Raw genomic sequence first — 26,137 nt, forward strand, 5'->3', positions numbered from 1 at the left:
GATAAAAACAAACAAAAATACACCAAGTTAGACATATAAAGACATACACAGATCAAGGGAAAAACCAATCAGAAACACAGAGAGACTCACATAGTCAGAAACACAGGCACAGTGTGAGAAAGATAGAGAGAGACACGGAGTCAAACACACAAACACATAAAGAGAAACAGATAAACAAGTAAACAGACACTCAGACACAACCAGAGACATGAAATAACACAGTCAGACACACAGACACGACGAGAGGAAGACAAAAAACACACAAACACACAATCAGACACACAAACACAGAGAAACGCATACATACTCTCGGACAAACAAAGAAACAAGCAAACACAAAGACAGTTAAACACAAATTCAGACAAACATAAAGACTGTGAAGGACACTGTCGGACACAACTGCAAGGTGAGAGGGAGAGACAAAAACACACAGAAACAAACAGAGTTAGACAGACAGATACAGACAGACAAAAATAGATATAGGCAAAAACCCTCTCATAAAGATAAAGCAACAGACAAACACAAACTCAGAGGCAAACACAGACACAGGAAAATACTCATTCAAACACAAGCGCAAGCTGAGAGAGAGAGAGAGAGACAAAAAATACACAATACACAGAGTCAGTCACACAAAAACAAACAAAGTCACAGGTAAACACAGACTCAGACATAAAAAAATACAGGAAAACCCACAAAGAAACGAAGACAGAGACAGTGAAAATAACACTCAGACGTACACACCAAGGCATAACAGAAAAAACACACAGAGTCAGACACAGAAACACACAATTAGAAAAAAGAAAGAGGCAAACAAACACAGAGACACATGCAAAAACACAGTCAGATACAATCACGGTGAGAGAGAAACAAAAAAACAAAAAAACACAGAGTTAGAGACATGAACAAACAAAGACACATATAGAGGCTGGCAAACACAAAGTTAAATAAAAGGCACGATGATAAAGAGACAAAAAATGCAAACAAGCACACAGAACCAGACACAAAAACACACAAAGACATACACAGAGACAGGCAAGCACAAACACACAGAGTTAGGCACACAAGCAAACAAATACAAACACAGAGATAGGCAAACACATATTCAGACAGACAGAGAGAGAGAGAGAGAGAGAGAGAGAGAGAGAGAGAGAGAGAGAGAGAGAGAGAGAGAGAGAGAGAGAGAGAGAGAGAGAGAGACAAAAACAGGCACAAATACAAAGTCAGACACGTAAACACACAAAGTCAGACACAGACACAGTCAAAAAGACAAACTCAGACACATGCACTCACACATAGACAGACAAACATACAGTCAGACAAACAGGAACGGCAAGGGAGAGAAAAAACACACCAAAAAACAAACAGAGTGAGACACAAAAACACACAAAAGACAAACTTGAGAGACAGACAAACACATAAAGAGACAGGTAAACAGAGAGACAGACACACAGGGACAATGAGGGAGAGAAAGACAAAAAACGCAGACAAACACATGTATTCAGACATAGAGACAGGCAGACACATTCTCGGACACACATAGGGACAGGCAAACACGCAGTCAGAACCACAGGCAGGGTGAAAGAGAGACAAAATACACAAACAGATACAAGAAAAACACACAGAAACAGGCAAGCACAGAGTGAAACACACAGACACTGTGATAAAGTGACAAACCATACAAAAACACACAGAGATGTGCAAACGTTCATTCAGATAAATACTCACGTGAGAGAAAGAGACAAAAAACACACACAAACATACAGAGCCAGACATATAAGACATAAAGACAAACACAGACACAGGCAAATACACACTCAATCACACATAGAGACAAGAAAACAGACAGTCAGACACACAAAGAGACTGGAAAACACACATTAAGACGTATCTGCATGGTGAAAGAGAGACAAAAAACATAAAAGCACACAGAGTCAGACATAAAAAAGACAAAAAACACAGAGACAGACAACAAATACCCAGACACACAAAGAGAGACATGTAAATACACACTCAGACATGCACAGCGACAAGCAGACGCACAAACACGCAAAGACAAACACAGAGACTCCCAAACACACATTGAGGCACCCACAAGGACAAGCAAACTCAGTTAGACACGGAGAACAAACAAAAACACTTAGTCAAATATGCAAACATACAAAGATAAGTGCATTCACAGGCAAAAACACAAACTCAGACACACACAATCAAATAGAGGCAGGCAAATAGACAGTCAGATACAAAGGTACGATGAGAGAGAGACAAAACACACCCACAAACACACAGAGTAAGGCAAGCAAAAGCACAAAAAAACACAGAAACAGGCAAAGACACACTCAGAAACACACAGAGACAGACAAACACACAGTCCAACACACAAGCACGGTGAGTTAGAGACAAAAACACATAGATACAGACAAACATAGATGCAGATATGAGATAGAGGCAAATAGACACACAGAGTTAGACATAAAAGTATCCGAAAACAAACACAGAGATAGGTAAAAACACGCTCAGACACACACAGAGACAGGCAAACACATAGTCAGACAAACAGGCATGGTGAGAGAAAGAGACAAAAAATACACACAAACATACAGATTCAGACACACAAACAAACCAAGAAAAACACAGAGACAGGCAAACACACACTCATACAAACAAAGAGATAAGAAAAGACACACTCAGATATACGAGTATCGAAGCTAAACAGACACAAAAACAAAGAGTCAGACACACAGACACTATGAAGGAGAGCTAAGAGAATAACATGAACAAATGCACAGAGTTGGACACATAAACACACAAAAAAAAAGAGACAGGCAAATACATGGTTGAACAAATACAGAGACAGGGAAACATATATTAATACACACAGGCATGGCGAGAGAGAGAGACAAAAACATAGTCAGACACAAAACACAAATACAAACGCAGAGACAGGTAAACACAAACTTAAACACATAAACCGAGGCAAAACAGACTCAAAAGTGAAGATAAAGACACGGAAACAAACAAATATATAGACAGAAATAGGCAAACACACAAAAAAAGACATGCAAAGACACAGTTACGGTGAGAGGGAAACAAAAAAACACGCAAAAATACAGAGCCAGACATATAAATAAACAAAGACAATTAAAAAGGCAGGGAAAAAACAGTCGAACACACAAAGAGACAGGCAAACGCAGAGTCAGATACACTGGCAAGATGAGAAAGAGACAACAGACACAAAGAAGCACACAGAGCAACACACAAAAACGTAGAAAGACAAACGCAGAGATAGGCAAAAATATCTCTCAGACACACACAGAGACAGGTAAACACACAAAAACAAACGCAGAGACTGGCAAACGCAATCTCAGACAAAGACAGAGACAGGCCAATACAGAGTCAGACACACAGGCAAGATGAGAGAAAGAGAAAAAAGACACACAAACAAACAGAGTCAGACACACAAACACACAAAGACAGAGACAGGCAAACCCAAAACGATCAAAGACAAACACAGAGATAGGCGAAGACATAACTCTTGCACACATTTAGAAAGGCAAACACACACTCAGAGAGACACAAAAACAGGCAAACACACTAAAAACTAAAGTTGGAGACACAAAACTAGAAAGGAAAACAAATAGACAGGTAAAAACACACTCAGAAACACAAAAAGTCATGTTATCACAGTCAGACACACAGTCAAGGTGAGATAGAAACAAAAACACACACAAACACACTGTGTCAGACATAAAAATAAACAAATAGAACACAGACACATGCAAATAAGCACTAAGATACACACAGACACAGGCAAACACACAGTGAGACACAAAGGCACGGTGGAAGAAATACAAACACTAACACACAAAGCCTGAGACAAAAACACACAAATACAAACACAGAGACGGGAAAATGCACACTACACACACCCAGAAAACACAAAAAGACATGTAAACACACAGTCAGGGAGTCACAGTGAAAGAGACGAAAAACACACACAAAAACATAGTCAGACATGCTAACACGCTAAGACAAGCACAAACACACATAGTAAAAAACAAATAGAGTCAGACACACAGGTAATGAAAGAGACTGATACCAAACCCTCACAAACACAGAGAGTAAGACATAAAAACAAACAAATACAAACACAGAAACAGACAAAACACACTCAGAAACACACGGAGATATTTAAACACACAGTAAGACACACAGTCACGGTGAGAGAAACGAAAAACACAAATATACGCACAGAGTTTGACACACAAACAAACAAAGACAAACACAGAGACAGGCAAACACATACTTAAACAAGCACAGAAACAGGCAAACACACAGTCAAACACTGGCACGTTGGGAGGGGCACTAAAGAACACGCAGAAACACAAAGACAAAGAAACACATAAAGACAAACGGACATGGAGTCACAGTGAGAGGGACAATAAAACACACAAACACAGAGTCAGACATGCAAACAAACAAAGACAAGCACATACATAGACAAACACACAAACTCAGACACACACAATCAAACAGAGACAGGCAGATACACCGCCAGACACAAAAGCACGGTGAGAGAGAGACAAAAAACACCCACACATACACACAGAGTCAAACACGCAAACACACAAAAACAAATAGAGACAACCAACACACACCCCGACACAGAGAGAGACAGGCAAAAACACAGTCAGACACACAATCATGGTAAGGTAGAGACAAAAACACATAGATTTAGACAAATATAGATATAGACATGAGACAGAGACAAACACAAACACAAAGTAAAACATAAAACCACCCAAAAACAAACACAGAGACAGGTAAAACACGCTCGAACATACACAGAGGCGGGAAAACATTCAAACAAACAAAGAAAAAAACACAGAGACAGGCAACACACACTCAAATATACAAACACCGAAGCAAAACAGACGCAAACAAAGAGACAGGCAAACACATACTCAGACACACAAGGAGACATGCAAAAACACGGTCAGACGCAGAGGTACGATGAGAGAGAGAGACAAAAATATAAACAAACACATAGTATCAGACACACAAATACACTAAGGCAAACACTGATTCAGGCGAACAAGCACTCAGACACATACAGAGACAGGCAAATACACGTCAGACTCACAGGCACGGTGAAACAGAGACAAAACACACACCCACGTACACGAGTCTGACACAAAAACACAAATGCAAACACAGAAACATGCAAATACTCACTCAGATACACATAGAGACATGCAAACACACAGTGAGACACAAAGGCAGAGTGAAAGAAACACAGAAACACACGAACACAGAAAAGGAGGAGACTCAAGCACAGAAAATTAAACACACAGACGGGTAAAAACACACTCATTTAATCACAGAGACAGGGAGAGACACTGTCACACTCATAGACACGCTGAAGGAGATCCAAGAAAAAAACGTACACGCACCAAGTCGGACACACAAACACCAAAAGACAAGCACAGAGACCGAAAACACACAGTCAAACACACAGGCACGGTGAGAGAAATTGACAAATAACACAAACAAACGCACTGAATGAGACCCAAAAACATACAAAGACAGACATAGATACAGGTAAACATACACTTAGACAATCACAGATTCAGGCAAACTCACAGTCAGACGCACAAAAACAGACACAGAGACATAAAAACACACGCTCAGACGCACACACACACTCACTGAAAGAAAAACACTCATTTAGACACACAGGCGCAGTGAGAGAGAGACAAAAAAGACACACAAACACACAGATACAGAAAAAAACACAATTACAAACACAGAGACAGGTAAACACACATTCAAACATTTACAGAGATAGGGAAACACTCAAACAAACGAAAACATACGCAAAGACAGGTGAACAAACACTCAGACACACACAGAGAGAGGCAAACTCAATTTCATGACACATGCACAGCGAGAGAGAGAAAGAGACAAAAAATACACACCTACACACAGAGCCAGACACATAAACACATAAACAGAAACAAAGATTCAGGCAAACATACACTCAGAAGCACACAGAAACAGGATTTAACGCAGTCAGACACACAGAAACAGTAACAGAGAGACAAAACAGAAAAACACACAATCAGACACACAAAGACAAACACAGAGGCAGGCAAAAAACTGTCAGACGTACACAGAGACAGGAATCTGAAACAAGGCAACACCCACAAACACACAGAGTGAGACACACAGATTCACAAATCAAACACATAGAAAGGCAAGCACACACTCAGACACAAACACTGACACATGCAAAAACAGAGTCAGACACGGAGTCCGAATGAGAGAAAGAGGCAAAAAACACACAGAAATACAAATTCTGACACGCAAACAAACAAAGATAAAAATAGACAGAGGTAAAAACACAAACTCAGAAACGAACACTCACACAGAGACAGGCAAACACAAGTCAGACAGACAGGCTTGGTGAGGGAAAGACAAAAACACACCAAAACAAACAGAATGAGATACACAAACACACAAAGACAAACACAGAGACATGCAAACACACATTCAGATACAAAGTCAGGCACAAAACATGCAATGAGACAGGCAAACAGACACTCAAACACAAATAGAGTCAAGCAAACACACAGTCAAAAACACTGGCACGGTGAGAGAGAAAGACAAAAAACACTCCAAACACAGATTCAGATAATCAAAGACACACTCAGAGACAGGCAAACAAACACTCAGACGAACATAGAGACTGGTGAACACACAGTAAGACGCACATGCACGATGAGAGAGAGACACTAACATACAAACACACACAGAGTCAGACACAGAACCACACAAAGACAAACACAGAGACTGGCAAACACACACGGTTACATACAGAACTAGCCAAACACACAGCAAGACACAAAGGGACGGTGAGAGGGAGAAAAAACAAAAAACACAAAGTGTCAGACACAAAACACGCAAAGACATACAAAGACAGGCAAACACAAACCCAGACACAAACAGGGAAAAGCAAACAAACAGTCCGAAATACTGGCACGGTGCTAGAGAAAGACAAAAAAACACCAACACATAGATTCCGACTAAAAAACACACAAAGACAAACACAGAGACAGTTAAACACACACTCAGACAAAAAGAGAGACCGGAAAACACACAGCAAGAAGCACTTGTACGGTGAGAGAGAGACCATAAAAAAAACAAACACACAGATTCAGACACACAAACCCGAAAAGGCAATCACAGAGCCTGAAAAACACACGCACAGAGACATGAAAAGGCACAGTCAGGCACGGAGTCACAGTGAGAAAGACAAAAACACACATATAAAATAGTCAGTCATACAAACGCATAAAGACAAGCACAGACACAGGCAAACACATAAATTCAGATACAAACAGTAACACAGAGACAGGCAAACTCACAGTCATACACACAGGCATGGTGAGAAAGAGACAAAATAAACACACAAACACACAGAGTCAGAAATGCAAACACACAAAAACATACATATTATAGACAGGCAAACACACACTCATAAACACACGGAGACAGGCGAACTAGGGCCCCTGTTGGAATTGGCTGCTAGGGACCCGTTTGGAATTGGTTGCTAGGTACTAGGTTCTTGAAGGTCCCTCAACGGGGAACCCTGTTGGTTTTTAATTAACTGAAAATTAATAAGTATATAATGTAACGCGTACGCTTTTATCTTCGCTAGTGCCTCCTGAACTCTAACAACTCCTATTACGTAAAAAACCACGAAATCATGACTTGGAGAGGCCCTGAAGGTTTTTCCTGGCCCCTGTAGGTTTTAGAATGAGAATCACAGGAATTATACATTTGGAGGGAGGGGGGCTGAACGCTTTCAACCTACACCCGTAGATTTTAAAACAAGCAAAGAAGAAACTATGATGTAACGTCTTTATTTGCATCTTGACTATCGACCCCCTGAATTTTAACAACTCCTATTACGTAACAATCAAAGGTTTCATGGATTGGCACGGCCCTGAAGGTTTTTCCCGGCCCTCGTAGGTTTTTAAACATTCGAAACGAAGAAATCATGATTTGGGCGGGGGCTGAAGGGTTTTCACCTTAAACCCGTAGGTTTTGAAACAAACAAAGAAAAAAGCATAATGTAACGTCTACGTTTGCATCTTCACTATCGATCCCTGAACTCTAACAAGTTCTATTGTGTAACATATAAAAAACACCTTTTCATGAGTAAACAAGGCCATATTGCGTTGCAAAAAAGTGTAATATATGATTACACGTGTACCATAGTATTGCATAAGACCCAAGTATGCGTCATAACGTCTTGAGGGAGATGAAGCTCCAATTGTGTATCTCCCTACCTGCTCAATGGTATCCACAATGCCGTCACTTCTAAGATATACTTAACATAGATGTAGAAGCTGCTTAGAATTAGCTACGTTCTTGGAATCTTTGGTCTGGTCCGACAAAATATACAACACAAAAGTTATGCTTTATTTTCTTTCAGTTATTATATCAAGTAAACTTTTTTTGAATAAGAATTTGGAGAAAATTAAGACAAAAAACTAACGGTACTAACTAATATTAGCCGTCAACCCTTGAATGAGCGGGTTACAAAAACGACGTTTAAAATCAAAAGAAATTTAGCCGAATAGTAGATTTTATCGTAAAATGATATAAATCATTATAAATAATGGCAATGTTTCCACTCAATAACACCCCAAAAAGACTAAAGTGTCATTCAAGCTTTGCTGGAAACTATATAATTAACTGAAGTATACTGTTTAAAGTTGATGAAAATTGATTTATGGTGGATTATTGATATGTTTGAGAGAAATAGATTCAAAGAAAGCAGGCTCCTTTTGGTATAAAAAAATAACAATCCTAGTCACAGCATTCTTGATAAAAGCTTGTATAGGATACCACGATATAACTGAAACTAAATTTAATAATAATATTAATTCTTCCTTAAAAAATGTATGAGAGCCACAAAAACAAAAGAAAAAAGAAGTTTTTTCGTTCTTGTCATCCGAAACCGAAAAGCACGAACCCTAATGTACCAACTGACAAAAAGGCTCAAAGCACCAAGGTACTGTCCCTATAATATAAAAAAATCCTTCTTCTGTCTTTCAAAAATAAGCTCATTTTCACACCTAAACCTACACCCTCAAACACATCAGAAAACTCATACTCTTCATTCCTTAGCCTTAATCATTGTCTAAGTTAAAACATCTAAATCTTCCTTAATATGTTTTAATTCGTCTGGAAGGTCCTTCCGTATTTTAGGTCCAATGTGACCGTAAAAGTGAAGATCATTTTGTCATGCAATTTTTTCTTATTTTTCTTAGGGTTTCGAGATTCAACTGTATGGAAACTTACATAAAAACAATTTGAAAAACAATAGGAATAGTGGTAACTTAAATATACTCACTAATGAAATCAAACATAATTTGTAATAAGGTGAAATAAATCAAAGTTTATAATGATCTACTACAGAATATCTTGTGTTTTTTTTATCACAACATGCTCGCAATGTATTATTCTGGTAAATAGACAAAATTTTAAAAAATAAATGAGAATTAGGTGACCAGATGTTCTAAAAATAAATGATACAACACCTAGCTAAAATTATCGACCAAATTTCTAAATATTAGAGAACAACACTACATTTAATGTTACAAATATTCTGATATCGAAAAAAAAATGAAATTTTGAAAATTCAAGCTGTATTTAGAGTCTTAAGTGTATGTTAAGGAAAAAAATGTTACCTTCCGTTTCATCGAAGCCCTCTCTTTTCATGCAAATAAAGGGGTTCTTTTTTAGGATAAGTCTGGCTACAAGATACGAAAATGATTTACATGTATTCCCTTTTGACACACTATCCACAAGAGTACAACTGGAAAGCTGTAAGTCTCTGTTTAATTTTTTTCCATATAACTGTCTGATAAAAGTAAAACTGTTTTATCTTTTGTTCTGATGTTTAACTTCCAATGACATTGAAAGAAAAAACTCAAACAATATACATCTTTATCATATGTTATTAGGAAGTTTATCTCTTTGCTCTCAAACGTTACTTTCTTTTTTTTCAATTATCAATGTGATAAAAATAAAGAAACCAAATAGCCAGCCAACTGCATGCAGTAACTATTAGAAAACCGAATTTCCAGCAAAATACGGAATTTTATCTATGCTGTAAACATAAGGGACGTCTATCATACTTTATTTGAAAATGAAATATTTCATCTAAAGCTCGCTTACATTATGCTGTTTCGTTATATTATAGAGATTATATTATTGCAAATTTGTATGAATCTTAGAATCGGAAAATTTAATATTAAAGTTAATCACTCCCGATTATTTGCCATTTTCAAAGTGCAGATACCCTAACATAGATGGAGTAAGATATATTTTTTTTTTTTTTACGTAGACAAGAACTAACTTTTGCATGTATAAGTTGACTTATTGGAAAAGCTCCGACAGTTTCAAGTACATGTCTCCTTTCTTAATGACAAATTTTCATGGCAAAATGCTTTTAAAAACTTGAGTCGCTACAACCTCGTAAGAACGTCTTGTCAGCAAACCGTCGACAAACAAACAAAAAGCAGATTGCCCTAGAATAGGATGGGAGAAGACTGTAAGGAAGAGTCTAACGTGTGTAGCTCTGTTGACCTCAAACACCTAAATCTTTCGGTTTTCTATTGATCATTGGCATTCCAAATACGTGCGCAGTGTCTGAAAAAGCTGTTATTCAAGTCCGTGGTACAGGGTGTCTGCTATTTCAGACAGGAGAAAGATAGAAAACAATCAAAAGTGGTGTTTTTAAAGGTCAAACGAAAATACTGAAGAAACAAGCAAAGCACATTTTTGGAGAAAACAACTACCTCTCCTTTTCAGTGTGAACACTATAATATAAGCAAGGAAAATACCAAAAAAAACGCGGAAAATCAAAACAAGAAATGAAAAAACAAAAAATTAAAAGAGAAATAATATTCAATGAAAGCCAAAATATCACAAGAATTCAAACCAAATATCTAACAACCACAAAGCGAGTGGTTCACCAATATCTGGGATTTACACAAAATTCAAATATTCTGATTTGTTATCGAGGGATACTAACGGACAACATTCGGCTTTTAAAAATCCCATTTTTGATCGTTTTTTTTAAGTTATTGTAGGCCATGTTGGTTTAAGAGATTATCTACCTCAAACAGGAATTAGGCTATTACCCTCTTACACCTAAGCTTATTAAAGGCTATTTCCTCTTTTATGCTTTGCTAAAAACTTTTTGTATATTGAGCAGTGTCGTTCATTTTTCCGTTACATCGACAGAAAAATGAATAAAATCATACTGAGAATCAAAAAGGTCGCAAAGAATATATGAATGTATTCTGAATGCTTAATATAGTATTATCTTAGCCTCAGGAAATATCAGCGATTCGAAATTCGAGATTATTGTTTAACAGAAATTTTGATTTTACATTGTTGTCAATACAGGTTTTTTTAAAATATATTTGGTTTCAGTAAAACATAACTGATGCAATAGCCTTTACTTTACTAATAGCCGTTTGTGGTAGTTTCCAACTGTTTTTAGTTTGAATTGTTATTGGATTTTATTTCTTGTTGTTTTGGGTTTTAATATGGGTTTTTAATTTTCTTTGAAAAACTTCTTTTTTGGAGAATGTTTTTCCTAATTAACTTCTGGACACTTTATTGCTCGTTAATATATTGAATGTTTTCTCTGTTTTTTACCGGGTGTTCTACATAAGTATTAAAATATCATACTCTAATTCTAATTCTTATGCTGCATAAGGTGATCTGATTGTTGTTTTAGGTGATATTAAAACTTTCATTCTCTTTCAAATCAAGCTTTATGAAGGTTTTCAGATTACATTTTCGATTCAGCAGCAACCTTTAATTACGAAATCTCTTTAAACCTGGTCTGAGAATTTGTACTTTTTTCAGATTCATATGGGAACAATACTCTCACTTTCAAGTGGCTGGGGTACATGTATTCACCGTCATTATCATCAATCGACTTTAAAGCTCATTCTGCAATTCATGGGATTTCTATGAAGGACTACTCAAGAAGTAAGAACGTTTGCATGTTTGGGATTTGAAGAATAGCACAAATAGGATGAAATAAAATAATTTTATTTATTTTTATACATTTTTATTTTCAGTTTTGGGTCTTATGATTTCACTGCTTCTAGAATCTTAAGGTACTAAACAAACATCCATGATAAGTACAATGCTGATCTTTCAATAAACAATTGCTTTTCCTAACTTACACACATAGGCTACGTAAAATGATAAGAAGTCATTGAGGTCAAAGACCTAGAGTCCCCTGTAATTGTGCAATAGCGCAAGGGTTTTTCACTTCTATTTGGAAAATCGTTATGCCATGGATAGAAGACAAGCCAAGCGAGAGTTTTGGAGGGATGTATATAGGTAATACTTTCAAAATGTATATGGCACAAGATAATAGTGTTAGCAATAATAATGTCAACAATGACCTTTTTGCTTGTCAAGTAACCTCGCTGACGAAATAGATTAAAACAATAAAAATAATAAGGATTCCGTTAGAAATGAAGAAAATGGTCCAAATATTGTCGCTTCTAATGTCATCATCAATGGAATTGCTATAATACCGCTAGTTTTATTTTTGACGTCTTCATTAAAAGCCTGGTAGACGAAAATATTTCCGTAATTATTATTGCTATTGTCATTTTTATTAACGTTATAACTTTTGTGTCATCATAACCATAATAATAATAATAACTATTTTTATCGTCTTTATCCTCTGTTTCGCACGTATTGCGACAATGGCTATACACCTTTATGGTTGTGCCCTCATCAGAAATTCGTCATGAGTTGCTACCAGCATACGTCAAATCAACAAATTCCTCGTGTCTTGATCATAACGTGCTGACTTTTTGCCCAGGATTAATTTTTTTTCGTTACATTGAACTGATTTGAGCCCCCCCTCAAATCACTTGCTCATATTTAACTATGCTAGTTTGTATTTTAAAGAGTTGAATTATGACCTGTTTTATCCTCGAATGGTTTGAATTCTATCGTAGAGTTGTCGTTTCGTGTGGGTTGAATTTAGTTTTGGTAGAGTTGTCTTTGGTTGAATTTTTCTGGGTATGATTATGTGTGGCATTAAGGAAGGGCGAATCCAGGATTCCTGGTAGGGGGGATTCTTGCGTATGGAGGGGGGTAAAAATAATTTCAAAGCACGCAACAAAATCTTTTTTCATATGTATTTTGTTACGTTTTTACGAGTCAGACAAAGATTTTAGAGGGAAGTGGTGGTTTAGGTTTAAACCCAGAAATCTAAGCCCTCTCCCCTACACACGGCTTTGGTCTGAGTTAGTTTTTCGTTGTTCAGTTTTGTGTGAGTTTAACCTTGCGTATTACGGATCTTTTACGCAACGCTAAGTTTTGCGTATTGGCGAAGCTGAGTTTCGTACATTGAATCCTGTATCAATAGTATCCCATCAACAACGACAAGCAGAGTCCTATCTCGGCGTACTATTGAAGCTGCTAGCCGCTTGTATCCACCTATACTCTAGTCAAAAAAGCTCGCATCTTGCCATAGAGATAAGAACATTTTCAAGAAACACTGCATTCTGGTTACCATAGAATATTGTTCCAATGAAAAAATCCATTTGCGTGCCAAGTTTATTGTAGAGATAAGAAAGTTTCTTGGAAAGAGTGCATTCTGAATACCATAAAATGTTGTTCCAGTGAAAAAAAATTATTACCTGGATACCATAGAATACTGTTCCATTGAAAAAAAATTATGTGCGTGTCAATTTTATTGTAGAGATAAGAACGTTTCCTGAAAACAGTGCATTTAGAATACCATAAATATTGTTCCACTGAAAAAAAAATATTTGCGTACCAAGTTGATTGTAGAGATAAGAACGTTTCCTGGTGAAAGTGCATTCTGAATACCATAAAATATTTTTCCAATAAAAAAAATACATTTGTGTGCCAATTTTATTGTGTCGATGAAACAATGCAATGGTTCCGAGCGCACAGTACGATTGCGTAAGGTACCTCAGGTTCCGGTGACTTTTAATTTGTTTTCCAATTATTTGATATAAAAAATGAGAATGGCCCAAGTTATTATCAGCACATAAAGTGAACTTTATATATCAACATTTTTAACAAAAGAAACTTTGATGTGGATTGTGATATACCATAGGACTGTGATCTATGTACGTTTTGGCGTATACTTAGCTGACGAGTACTGTTTTTCATACACTTTTCGCTTCTAAAAAAAATATACAATCCGTTTAGTTACCGAATTGTATGTATGTCATATTTAGCTTAAAAATGCCCCTGCCTACAATTCATTCTTGAACTTTTGAATTCAATTCATGGATTATTTTGAACCTAAGCCTTCAGGGGGTGGTGAAGAGCAATGTCAGAACTAAAAAAAGAATATTTACCTAATTGTATATGTTTCTGTGTCATGCATAGTCATTAACTTTAAAAAAATGCCTCCCTACTAGCCATTCTTGAATTTTTGAATTCAATCCTTGGGACATTTTTTTACCTGGACCATCGGGGGACGGTAAAAAGCAGTATCAGAACTGAAAAGTGTATAAATATTGCCTTTGGGTGGTAAGGGAGTTTAAACCTTGAGGTGAATTTTTTCGTTTTGCTTCTGAGTATTTTGATTTTTGCTTGTAACTTATATTTTAGGGAAATTAGGATTTTTTTCGGACCTTAGATGAGGTACTGCAAGCGTCATGTGTACCAGTCCATAGAAATGTTTAGTGATGACAAGGCCATCTTGCAATTCAAGAACTTTCAAAATTCACTCCTACAGAGTGACAAGGTGGTCATAGATTGCAGAGCAAAACTCATAGAAATGTATTGTGCATCAAATTTAAATATTGTTAAAAAACCTGAACCCATTGCAGTCTAATATATCCATGCACAAAGAGATTCGTGTACTATCATGCACTTGATAGAGGTTTGTGAGACATTAGGTGGCAGAATTGTATGGGCATAGCTATGACATCACTTATTAAAGCAGTAAATAAGTCAATTTCACGGCTGCGCAATATAGCCTCTCCAATGACTTTATCACCAGAGGATGGCATGGCCATTAAAGATAAAAAATATTTTGGGTTTTTAAATGGAAGTTTGTTGAGGGTAGGGGATGACGGATATTAATCAGTGACAATGATCGTTGGAGCAACAACATTTTATTGGGAGGGAGTATATTTCGTAGACTGGCCCATTAATCCTGTAATGGCCCATAAATCCTGCAATTTAAGGTCGTTAGTTGTCATCATGACACTTTAAAAACTACATGAAAACAGACATTTATCCTCCGTCCTAGGTAATTCAAACCCGCGTCTTAGAAAGGCCATACTCAAACATGGTGTCAACAGTAAATTCATTAATTTCAAATCAGAGCTTTGTTTATATCTAACTGAAGGCAATGTTCACTGCCAGAAGTAGTTAAGCAACAAGCAAAGCGACATCGTTCAGATGTTCTTGCCCTAGCAGCAGCATGTAAAAACGCAGGAAATAATTTCAAGCGAAAACAGCTTCTCCAAGTGACTGGTAGATTCTTTACACTTTAATTGCTAATAATTGCATGACTTGTAAACATTTTTCTCTCGCAAAACGGCCTAGCCCTACAAAGTGACTCGAATAGAACTTGTCCTTTTGCCAAAGGAGCATTCGAAGACAATCTTAATAAATTCATTAACAATGAGACAATTTTCGACAATGAAAAATTAATTTTGGTTAAACATGCACTTTGTCGATTCGAAAGACCAACCTTACCATAAGAGACAACTAAAAATAATTATCATTCATCACTGAAAGAAAACGATTCAAATTTCTGAAAATTAAACACCACTGCTACCAAAAAAACCAACACCTAAAGAACATTCATCATTTTCTAATGTTTTGACAAGTGTTGCAGACCTAGTGCCTCAATCCTACCTTGAGGAACGTAACAATCTCTTGACTTATATCGTTGAAACTGAGTATCTTCAAATTGATGTTAAAGTGAATCAAGTTATAATATATGGCAGGACCTACAATCTACTTGATTTGACATCAGATTTGATAGAAATCAATAAAAGAATTGTTTCATTTGAACATAATTTGCATAAATTTTAAACTGTTCAAACTTCTCAAAAACTCTTATTGATAATAAACATATATCAAATAATGAAATTTAGTCAAATATCAAAAGATGATTTTAAATCATTTTGGAATGATTAGTACACCAAGCGACAACTATGATTTGACCAGAGTTGGTGGACTCAAGTGAACGCGTCTTAATATCCCTGCATCAACCTTACCTGTTAGTATGTAAAAGGGCAGTGAACACTTCGATACGTGTTAACGTTCAAAATAGTTGAAGTTAGAAACATATTTACGTAAATTTTGGTGAGTTTGGCAGTTTAAGTTTACCCACCACACTTGCTCAGGTCACTGGACTTGAAAAGAAGCTAGCGGCATAGTATTTACACAAAGAATCAGGTTACACCCTACATCGTAATCATAAAGTCCTTGGTAGTCAATATAAGAAAACTAATGCTTTTTCCCCATTGCAAATATTACGAACTGATCTATTGACTCTAGATTAGATTCAACGACGTTGCATTGAGCCGTATGGGTATTTTCTGCTTACAATCAGTGTTTTGATAGCTATCCATGTAATTTTATTGAGCTCAAAGAGAGGTGATGAAGTTGCTAAAGCTATTGAATCCAGCTTGTGACATGATTTTTATAGGTTCAACGGACTGGGATAATGAAGCTGTTATTCAACATGTAAAGAAGATTTTCTTTGAAATATAATAAAACGCTCTATCATTTTCATAGTCCAATAAAGGTATTGTATGGTTGAACGATTGATAAGAACTATTTGACTTTAATTTCCAGATATTATACAATGAAAAATACTGCTACTTTTATTTATGATTTTGGGGAAAATCATGGTGATTTATAACCAACGTCCTCATTGATTCCTCTCCAGCTCTATCCCTCTGGAAATTCATCGAGAAGATATCCTTGACATTTTTCATAAACAATATTCTTCTGAAGGGATGGAGGTGAAAAAGATGACATTAAATGTTGGTGATACTATTCAAGTCAATCGAACTGCTTATGTTTTTAAAAGGGGAACTTCCTTTAGTGTACTAAATTTTTTTAAGTGACCAGAGTCTTGGACACTAAACCCGTAACGGTATCGTATACGTGACATGAAACATGATGAGATTCTTGGTCGTTTTTATGATTATGAGTTGCAATAAATTAAATATAGTGGAATTTATCTGATCCAAAAAAAGATCCTGAAGAGTCGTACTCATAAGGACAAGGGAGAGTTGCTTATTCGTTTGCTAGGATAAACTCTGATTTTGATTCTTGAATATCTTTTTAAGACCTACATAATACTCTATGATTTCTATGTGAGGTTTATGTTCAATTTTTCTAATCCTCCATATAATAATTCGAAGAAAACCAGTGATTTTTGGACCAAACTCTTCCCCGCCATCATATTCAACGAAGAAAAGTTTGAAGTTGCTCCTGTCGATTGTGTTTTCAAAATACATATAATATTCTGTAAAAAGTCTGTACATACAAGGTTCGACTATGAATAGACTGAAGAAATTAACGCTGGGGAATACTTCTAGGTCACACTAAAATACAGAGAACTTGGTAGTATTTCTGATTTGGGTTGTTTAATCAATAGAAAAATCTCTGGTCATAAGAATGGTGCATTCCAGTTTAACTAGTCAATGGAATATGGCAAGATTTACTTTGGCTCATCCTGTGAAAATGAAATGATCCTTCTAAGCGATAACTTGAGAGATGTTCTTAGCTTTAACCGGAATATACTCGAGGGTAAAAGTGCTGGTACCATGAGTGGAAGGGAACGTGTTATTTTTGCAGATTAATCATCCGGCCTCTCATCTGGCAATTGTATATTTCCTTATGAATCCTTAGTCGAGACATCGAGAGTCGGTAATACCAATATCCCCCTTCTACGTGTTCTTCATCAAAAATCCACCCATGAGCACATACAATGAGCACTACAATATAAAGCATCTTCTGCATGTCCCTGTATGCACTTCGTATTTGGAACTCTGCCATTAAACATTAAGAAGTGAATTAGGTGATCATTTTGCATAAAGAAAAGGCTTGGCTGTGATTAAGTTTTTGTTCCATTCAAAACCGAGATGGCTTATGGAAAAAATATATTCGTTAATCCTGGTATTGTTTACCAAGTTACTATTCGCAGACCATGAAAAATAGATCATGGAATGGACTATTACAAAGGTCGTTCGCCAATGTGGGACTATAGTCTTGGCAGTTAGTTTGCTAAGTTGTTTCACTCTGCATTACCCCTGGCTAAAAGTTATATTGTTTTGGTTCTCGAGGATTTTGCATTCTATATACTACAAAAATGGGGAGGGGGTTGCACATATTGTTAAGAAAATGTTTCACAAAATATTATGTCCAGTGTTCAATACCTTGGCAACCGATTCAATTCACATCAAAATGGAAAAGGTTTAAAAAGTTCAGAAGCTGATCATCACCCACCATTCTCTACACAGGTCAGAAACAAAAGACATCACTCTAATCAAAGAATCCCATCCCACAGTCACCATATCTCTAAATATTTTCAATGCGGAAAGTGTAGATTTCAGTGTAAAACATGGCAACAATGAGCAATTCTGCCCACAACAACCAAACTCTGAATACATATATTTTCGAATTTATTGCAACGAAGACTGCAAAGCCCCACTACTACTTGTGGAATACCCTGTGAAAATTGTACCCGACACAATTTATTTAGACAAATATGTATCTGCATAAATAGAAAATTTGTGAGCACTAGCAACAATGTATCAAACTATGCAAGCTACTTAAAATTTATACTGATGACTCCAAAAGCCCTATAAGGTATTAAGAGGTCTGGCGATCATCTATGATTATAGATGGAATGTTGATACTGATGGGGAACTCACTTGGGTTGTGAACAGAGAGTATCATTCGGTTGGTAAACTAAATCATAAAATATTTCATATATATAATCTTCAATGAATGCCATCCAATGTTAAGATCGATATAAAGTTACAACTCGCCCTGTCCAATTTCAGTTTGAGGAAAACAATTGATGAAGCACCCGATGCAAATGTGAATCTTACCTCGGCAATAATGCATGTATGAAAATAACACTTTATGAGTTCTGTTGCACTGGTAATTCAGAACTTGAAAGCTAGTAGAAGTAAGATAAAATTGATCGTTCCTCATACAATCACCAATCAATGACATATTGCCACAGTTTCAAGTATTTACACCACCTCTTAATTAATTTGTTAAAGGTGAAATTCCTTTAATAATTCGCTTTGGCATTCTTAGAAAGTACCAATGCCATAGGATTATTTACAAAGTCACTAAACAAATTTGAAATGTTTTGACTTTCCTCCATTGTGTGTAAAGTAAATAGAATCCCTCTCTACAATTTATTTTTTGATAAATCCTATAGGATCCCATATGAATTGACAATGTAATCCCTGGATCAAGATTCTTGACTATTTTAAAATGGAATAACCGATGAAATGTTCGTAAAAATTCACGATATCAACGTATTTCACTTGTTTGGTACTCAAGATATGAATGTTGTCCCCACGGGCACTATACGTTTAGAGAGTACCTTTGCCGAACCATTGACGAAGAGTGTAGCATTAATCTCGTGAAGTCAATTGAAACCTGCTGGAAAATTACCCCCGGAGGTAGTTTTCTGTTATACTTAGCACTTTGAAAACAAATAAAATAATAGATGTATTTAACTTGGATCCAAATATGTCCAAATGGATATCCAATTTATACCTTTGGACTTCCTTGAACCTATTTATAGTGCAAGCAATAACATTATCAATACTAATAGTAGTCCATCGACTGTGCAGATGGGACACTGCCTATGCATCTTTCAAACAGCGAAGAATATAGAGTTGTTTGATCTTCTTGGTCTACCATTTGCATTCTACACGCCTCAAATCAAAAAACTCCTTTCGGAAGAAAGAAAATTGTTCAAAAAAAGAAGCGAGTACAAGATTTATCAACCAAAAGCTGTAGTTTTCATCCATTATTTTATGTTACTTTTCGATGTCGTCACTATACTTACAATGAATTTCTAAACATTTATGTAGGCAATCCTGGGCATGGCCCTGGTTGACACGTTAGACTGTGAAACTGGTAAAGAAGAACTGGTAAATTTTACTTGATGAAACTTCTTTCTATAACGTAATTATGAGAAACAAAAACTAAATCTAGAAATTTCTGGCGATAAATCATGCCCAAAGCCTGGTTTTTAAAATAAATGATTTGTTACGATTTCATGCCTAAGAAAATTGAAGTTTCGAGCTTCAGGTTTTAAAACAAATGAGAAGCTGCAGGTTTTTCTCTAAAAAAAGATCAAAATTTTGATGAGCTTCACTAGGATTAAAAGATGTTGTCCAGTGATATTTAGAAGTTATTCTCCAAATTATTCAGAATACCACACTATTTACTTGTTTTGATTGATGCGAAAGCAGGTTTCAGTAAGATGTTTTGCAATTATCACACTTTTGTTAGTGTTTCTTTGATGGGGCTTGAAAATGATTAAAAAAGAACGAAGAAATCTTAAAAGAAAAACTGACTAAGTAAACTTGCCAGTATTTTTCTATGGCAAAAATTCAAATATCACAAATGTCTCGATTTCCAATGACAGCTACGCCCAAAAAAGAAATTTATGCCTTTTAAAGTTGCATGGTACTGTTTGTTTTTTCTTAGTTTTTGCTGATTTTTTGTTGGTGCTCACTAATGACAGAAACTGTGAAAGAACTTATATCTTTTTCATTTAAAGTTGAATCCCTGATTTAACCTTTTTTGAAAAAGTTCTTTTTAACTGCAAGTAAGGAGCGACATTAAAACTTAAAACAAACATAAATTATTCCGTATATAAAAGGGGGTGTCCCCTCCTGAACACATCACTCTTTACGCTAAAGTTTGACTCTTTTCCACAACTTTACTTTTGAAACAATAACAAACTTTAGCGCAAAGAGTGAGGCGTTGAGGAGGGGACAATACCTTTCATATACGGAATAATTTTTCTTCGTTTCAAATTTTACTGTCGCTCCTTACTTGCAGTAAAAAAAAACTTGTTTTTTTTTTTATTGAATTTCTTAACGCTTTGGAATTAATGCATGTTTTGATTTTGGCTCACTGCACATGAATAATTAAAACGGAATTGGTATATTTTTTTTTTTTTTTTGCTAAATGGCTTTCTCATAGATTTGATTGGACGATTTTGAAAAAAAAGGGGTCGGGGAGGAGGCCTAGTTTCCATTGAATTTTCAGTTACTTAAAAATGCAACTATTTTTTACGACCTTTTTTGCTATTAATAAACATACTTACCTTACAAATTGACTCACGCAACACACTTCTATATTTGTGTGTTTTTATTGCGTATATGGGGGGTTTCGCCCCCTCGTCAATACCTCACTCTTTACACTAAAGCCTGAATTTTGTCCCAAATCTTTAGGAATGATCCCTGAATCAGATAGGCCGTAGAATAAATAGTTGAAATTATTAAAAATGATTTAGCGTAAAGAGCAAGGTATTGTGGAAAAGCCGAATCCCCTTATATGCTTAATGTATTATTTTTGTTTTAAGTTTTAATACTGCTCATTACTTTCAGTTGAAAAAAAATATTTTCTCATTATTTTTTTAAATAACGCTGGAAAATTCTGCTCCCCCTTCATAGAAATTCTCCTCCCTCATTATAAATACCACCATGAAACGATCCTTCCAAAAAAAACCCTCCCCCAGACCCACCCCAACCCCAACGCAAAAAAGTCCCCCTGAAAAAGTCTGTGCACTTCATAATAATCATTACTATATGTAAACAATGGTCAAAGTTTGTAACTTGCAGCCCCTCCACTTGGGACTGTGGGTGATTAAGCTGTCCCCAAAGAAATAGTTATTAAGTTTTCGACTACGCTGAACAGAATGGCTATCTAAATATTCTGATCCGGTGACTTCGGGAAAAATGGAGCGTGGGAGGGGGCAAGGTGCCCTCCAATTTTGGTCCTTAAAAGGGCACTAGGACTTCTAATTTCCGTTAGTATGAGCCCTCTCGCAACATTCTAGGACCACTGAGTCGATACAATCACCCCTGGAAATAAAAACAACAATAAACAAACAAACAAATAAACACGCATCCGTGATCTGTCTTCAGGCAAAAAATACAACATTCCACATTTTTATAGATAAGAGCTTGAAACTTCTGCAGTAGGGTTCCCTGATATACTGAATCTGACGGTCTAATTGTCGTTGAGATTCTATGACTTTTAGTGGGTGTTTCCCTAGTCTTCTAAAATAAGACAAATTTTCTCAGGCTCTTAACTTTTGTTAGGTAAGACTAAGTTCTTGACCACGAACTGTTTGATATGGTTTTATAAATCTCTGCTTAAAATGTATTTTAATGTTCTTTTTTGTCTTAAATTTTACATACGGAATTCCACCACGCAAGTAATATGACGCAATTTCATAAGATTAACCTATTGATTTTAGGTGGTGTAAATGATTTTCAGGTAGGACCTGGTGCAAAACGATCTAAATCATTTCTATGGAATTTTCACGACTTTTCGCAATAACAATCTGATTTCAGTGCTGATATCAGTCAAATTCAGAATATTCAAAAGTAAATAATCTCATGCAGTTTCTTTGCTTCGAAAATTATATAGAAAGCATCGTTTTACCTCAACATACTAACTAAATGCACATGAAATGTCAGTTTGAAATTTCTTTTAACCAAAAAATACTACTAGAATACTACTAGAAAATAAAGTTAACATCTGGCACAATAGACATATGAGGAGAGTTAAAAATATTTGAATGTATTCCAAAGAGGTAAATTTAAGGAGAGGGGCTTAATTTTTAAATTTCGCTATTAAATGGGTATTTCCAAATTTCTGCCCTAAATGTCATGATAATATAGGGGATTTACACCTTGGATCGTCTTTTCTCTGAACTAAGATTTCAAAAGACAGTGAGGTGGGATTTCAGCTAAGATTCTTGAAGATTATGATTACAAGCGTCTAGAACGTTTTGCATGCGAGTCTTGAAGAAGATTCATATTTTTCTATTCACACGGTAAATAAAGGGAATTCTCTTATGAATGGTTATATTTTTACATTTTTGGGTGGATGGTTCATCACTTTTCACAGTCTCTGTTTTTGCTATTTCCAATCGTCGTTTAGTTTTTATATAACTAAATCCAATCTATGTATTTGTATTCAATTTTATTACCACCCATGCTTGTTACTGTCTTGTATTTCTTTTGTGTTGGTTTTATTCAGTTACAAACACTGTAATGCACTGATCCTGATTGCTCTTTTTCTATCCTTTTTTCTAGATTTGAAATGTTAAATGTATTTCTTGCTGTTTTTCAAGTTGTCCATACACTTTCTTTTGATAACTATTCTGTAAAGTTGTCTGTGCGTGAATTTAATTGAAAGGCAAATCATGGTAACATAGCGGAGAAAGAAATTCTTGAAAGTGCAAAAAATTAGAAAAGGACCTAATAAAAAATTAAATAAAATATTCAAAAAAGTGGTCGACGGTTTGAACAGTAAAAAAAAGTAATTGAAAATGGTACAATCTGCTTCCTATAAAAGAAATAAAATTTATTGGCAAACCTGTACGCTATTATACAAGATCAATGAAAAAAAAAATTAAAATTAAAGATGTCTGAACTAGTGATAACAAGTGGAGTTAAGAGGCGTGCGGACAAAATTCAGGAATAACAATATATTCTAAAGAATACTTCATTTAAATAGATGAATTTATTTTGTAATTTCTACGTAAATTTAACATCTAGACAGTCAATGATTTGGAAACAATCTGGTGCTGCTCTGTTCCATTTGTAAGTCTTGGGAAGGAAATATTTCCTTTGATTTCCTCAGCTGATGTATCTCGGCCAGCCCATAAGCTTCTGTACCCAGCAACCCTGTAATTTTCTTTTATCAGTTCAAATCTAAAATTTTAGCAGCTTTCATCTCTACCGTTTCACACAAACTTTAGTTTAACCAAATGCTAGCAATAGCTAGTAGTTTTGCCACTCCACTTCCTTAAGCAGAGGATGCCACTCCCTACTGGAAACTGTTGACAAAAACTGATTAGATCAAGATAAAATTGACATTTTTAAAATTTGTTATGTAGGCCCATCTGTTTCGCTTCTCTTCCTAGTATAGGATTAACAATTCTTTACAAAATTCATAATAGAAGACCCATTGTCTCAGATATCCGGCAAACTGGAAACCGTTATCGTAATGTTGAGTTTTTGCCGAAATGAACGGGCGTAATTATTAAAGCAGTGATGTATTTCATTTACCTCCATGATTTTTGTGTACTGTTGTTTTTCATTTAAATATGTGTTTTTTGTTTCGTTTTTTGTCAACTTTTTATTATGATCTGTCTTAATGGTTGTTTTTATGTCGGGCTCGTAAGTAATATAAATGAATAACACGTAACCGCTTCTTCAGAGCACCTGGTTTCAGAGTCAGCTGCATTAGGATGCTCATGAAAGAGTAAACTTTTTTTTGTATACTATATCAATGAAGTTAAGCGATCAAACATTGTTATCAAAAAATTACACTCAGTGAGAAAGTTCCGTAAAAAGCTGCCAAACTTTATACATAACTTGATAAGTAAATTTTGTCTGCCTCAAGGCCGAGAGATAAAGTTGAACCTTTTAGGGACTGTATATTTGTTTAGGTCTTTGCTCAGGTCATTCGTTTGGGGTTGCAAAAGAGTTAATTAAAAGAGTTTTTTGCTCTTCGGCTAGAATTTTTGCAATATATAAATAGGTGCAATTGACAAATGTTCTTACGAGGGACAGAAAAAAAACATACTAAACAGAAAACCATACCAAACCATACTAATCCGCTGATTTTAAACTAAAATCAAGTGGTTGTGAGCATCAGCCCATGGCTAATTGTGGAAAAAACCCAGACAGATAGTCCAAGTGAGTGAGAAATTTAAAGATTTTAAAACACAACAGACACTTTGCTAATTACAAAGTCTCTACCAGGACTAAGTGTGTTCATAATTCAATAAAAGTGGATCAGAAGCAAACACTTAAAAACTTACAACTACCTAGATAAATTACTGAAACACTACTGAAGACAAAGTTGTTTCTGCATCGCTAATCAAGTTTTCCCACAGAAACTTGCTTTTTTACGGATATAACAGGGTTCAGAATACAAAGTTTCTAAAAAAAAGGATAGGAACTGTGGGTCTAAAGGAGGAAGCAAAGAAGATATTGTATGTTCGTACTAAGAATACCTTCAGCAAGCCTTGTGTATATTTACTCGGAATGTTCTCTTACAGTGTCTATCGATCCAGAAGACTCGCTGTTTCAAATAGCTTGGCTAGAGCTGAAACTCAGAAGATCCCCCTTGATTGCTTTGATTTCTATATACATCCCCGCACTCATGATTGTTATGGCTTCATGGCTAGCATTCCTTCTGCCAGATTCGGAAACTGCTGCTAAACTAGGCATAGGAATAACGTCTCTTTTATCACTCATCACATTGACTTCATACGCAGATTCTAAATTGCCTAAGGTGTCATACTTTCGGGGACATGATCTCTTCTTTGGATTTTCCTTTGCAATGATGTTCTCTTCGTGTGTTGGTAAGTTTCAGATTAGACTTTGATCTATACTGAACAAAATGGTATACATAAGAAAAAACTCGTTTTATGGTTTGTATTATGGTGAACGATAAGTGAAGAATACATTTTGTCTAAGGTAACCGAATGTCTACAAAACAGAAGTTTGGAAATGATACATTACTTAAAGAACCTAGTGTTATTCCAGGCGTTAACCGTCACGAAAGTTTGTTGTTTTTGCTAACAGTTATAGTATTACAGAATTTGGATTCTCTTACAAAAAAAATATTACAAGTTGAGGCGTTGAAGCATTCTCATACTTCTAAAAAATAGACAGGTGTAAGCAGGCTAAACTGTTGAACTTAATATTATCCATCGTTTTCACCAAAGCAAAAAATGCTTATGTACGAATTGTCAGGAGTTGAGGCCGCCTTGAATTCA

At 35.7% G+C, this 26,137-nt stretch overlaps 1 protein-coding gene across 1 annotated transcript in view; it reads left to right on the forward strand.

Moving 5' to 3' along the window:
• The window catches only part of LOC136032494 (gamma-aminobutyric acid receptor subunit delta-like), a 65,768-nt gene that overhangs the window by 32,308 nt on the left and 7,323 nt on the right, over positions 1-26,137 (forward strand). Inside the window, exons 5-7 of the mRNA XM_065712818.1 lie at positions 9,814-9,896; positions 11,953-12,078; positions 25,415-25,720. Of these exons, the coding sequence (XP_065568890.1) occupies positions 9,814-9,896; positions 11,953-12,078; positions 25,415-25,720 (515 nt within the window). The remainder of the gene's footprint in view (positions 1-9,813; positions 9,897-11,952; positions 12,079-25,414; positions 25,721-26,137) is intronic.

Source organism: Artemia franciscana, chromosome 1 (genome assembly GCF_032884065.1).
Source record: "Artemia franciscana chromosome 1, ASM3288406v1, whole genome shotgun sequence".
NCBI classification, from domain to species: Eukaryota; Metazoa; Arthropoda; class Branchiopoda; order Anostraca; family Artemiidae; genus Artemia; species Artemia franciscana.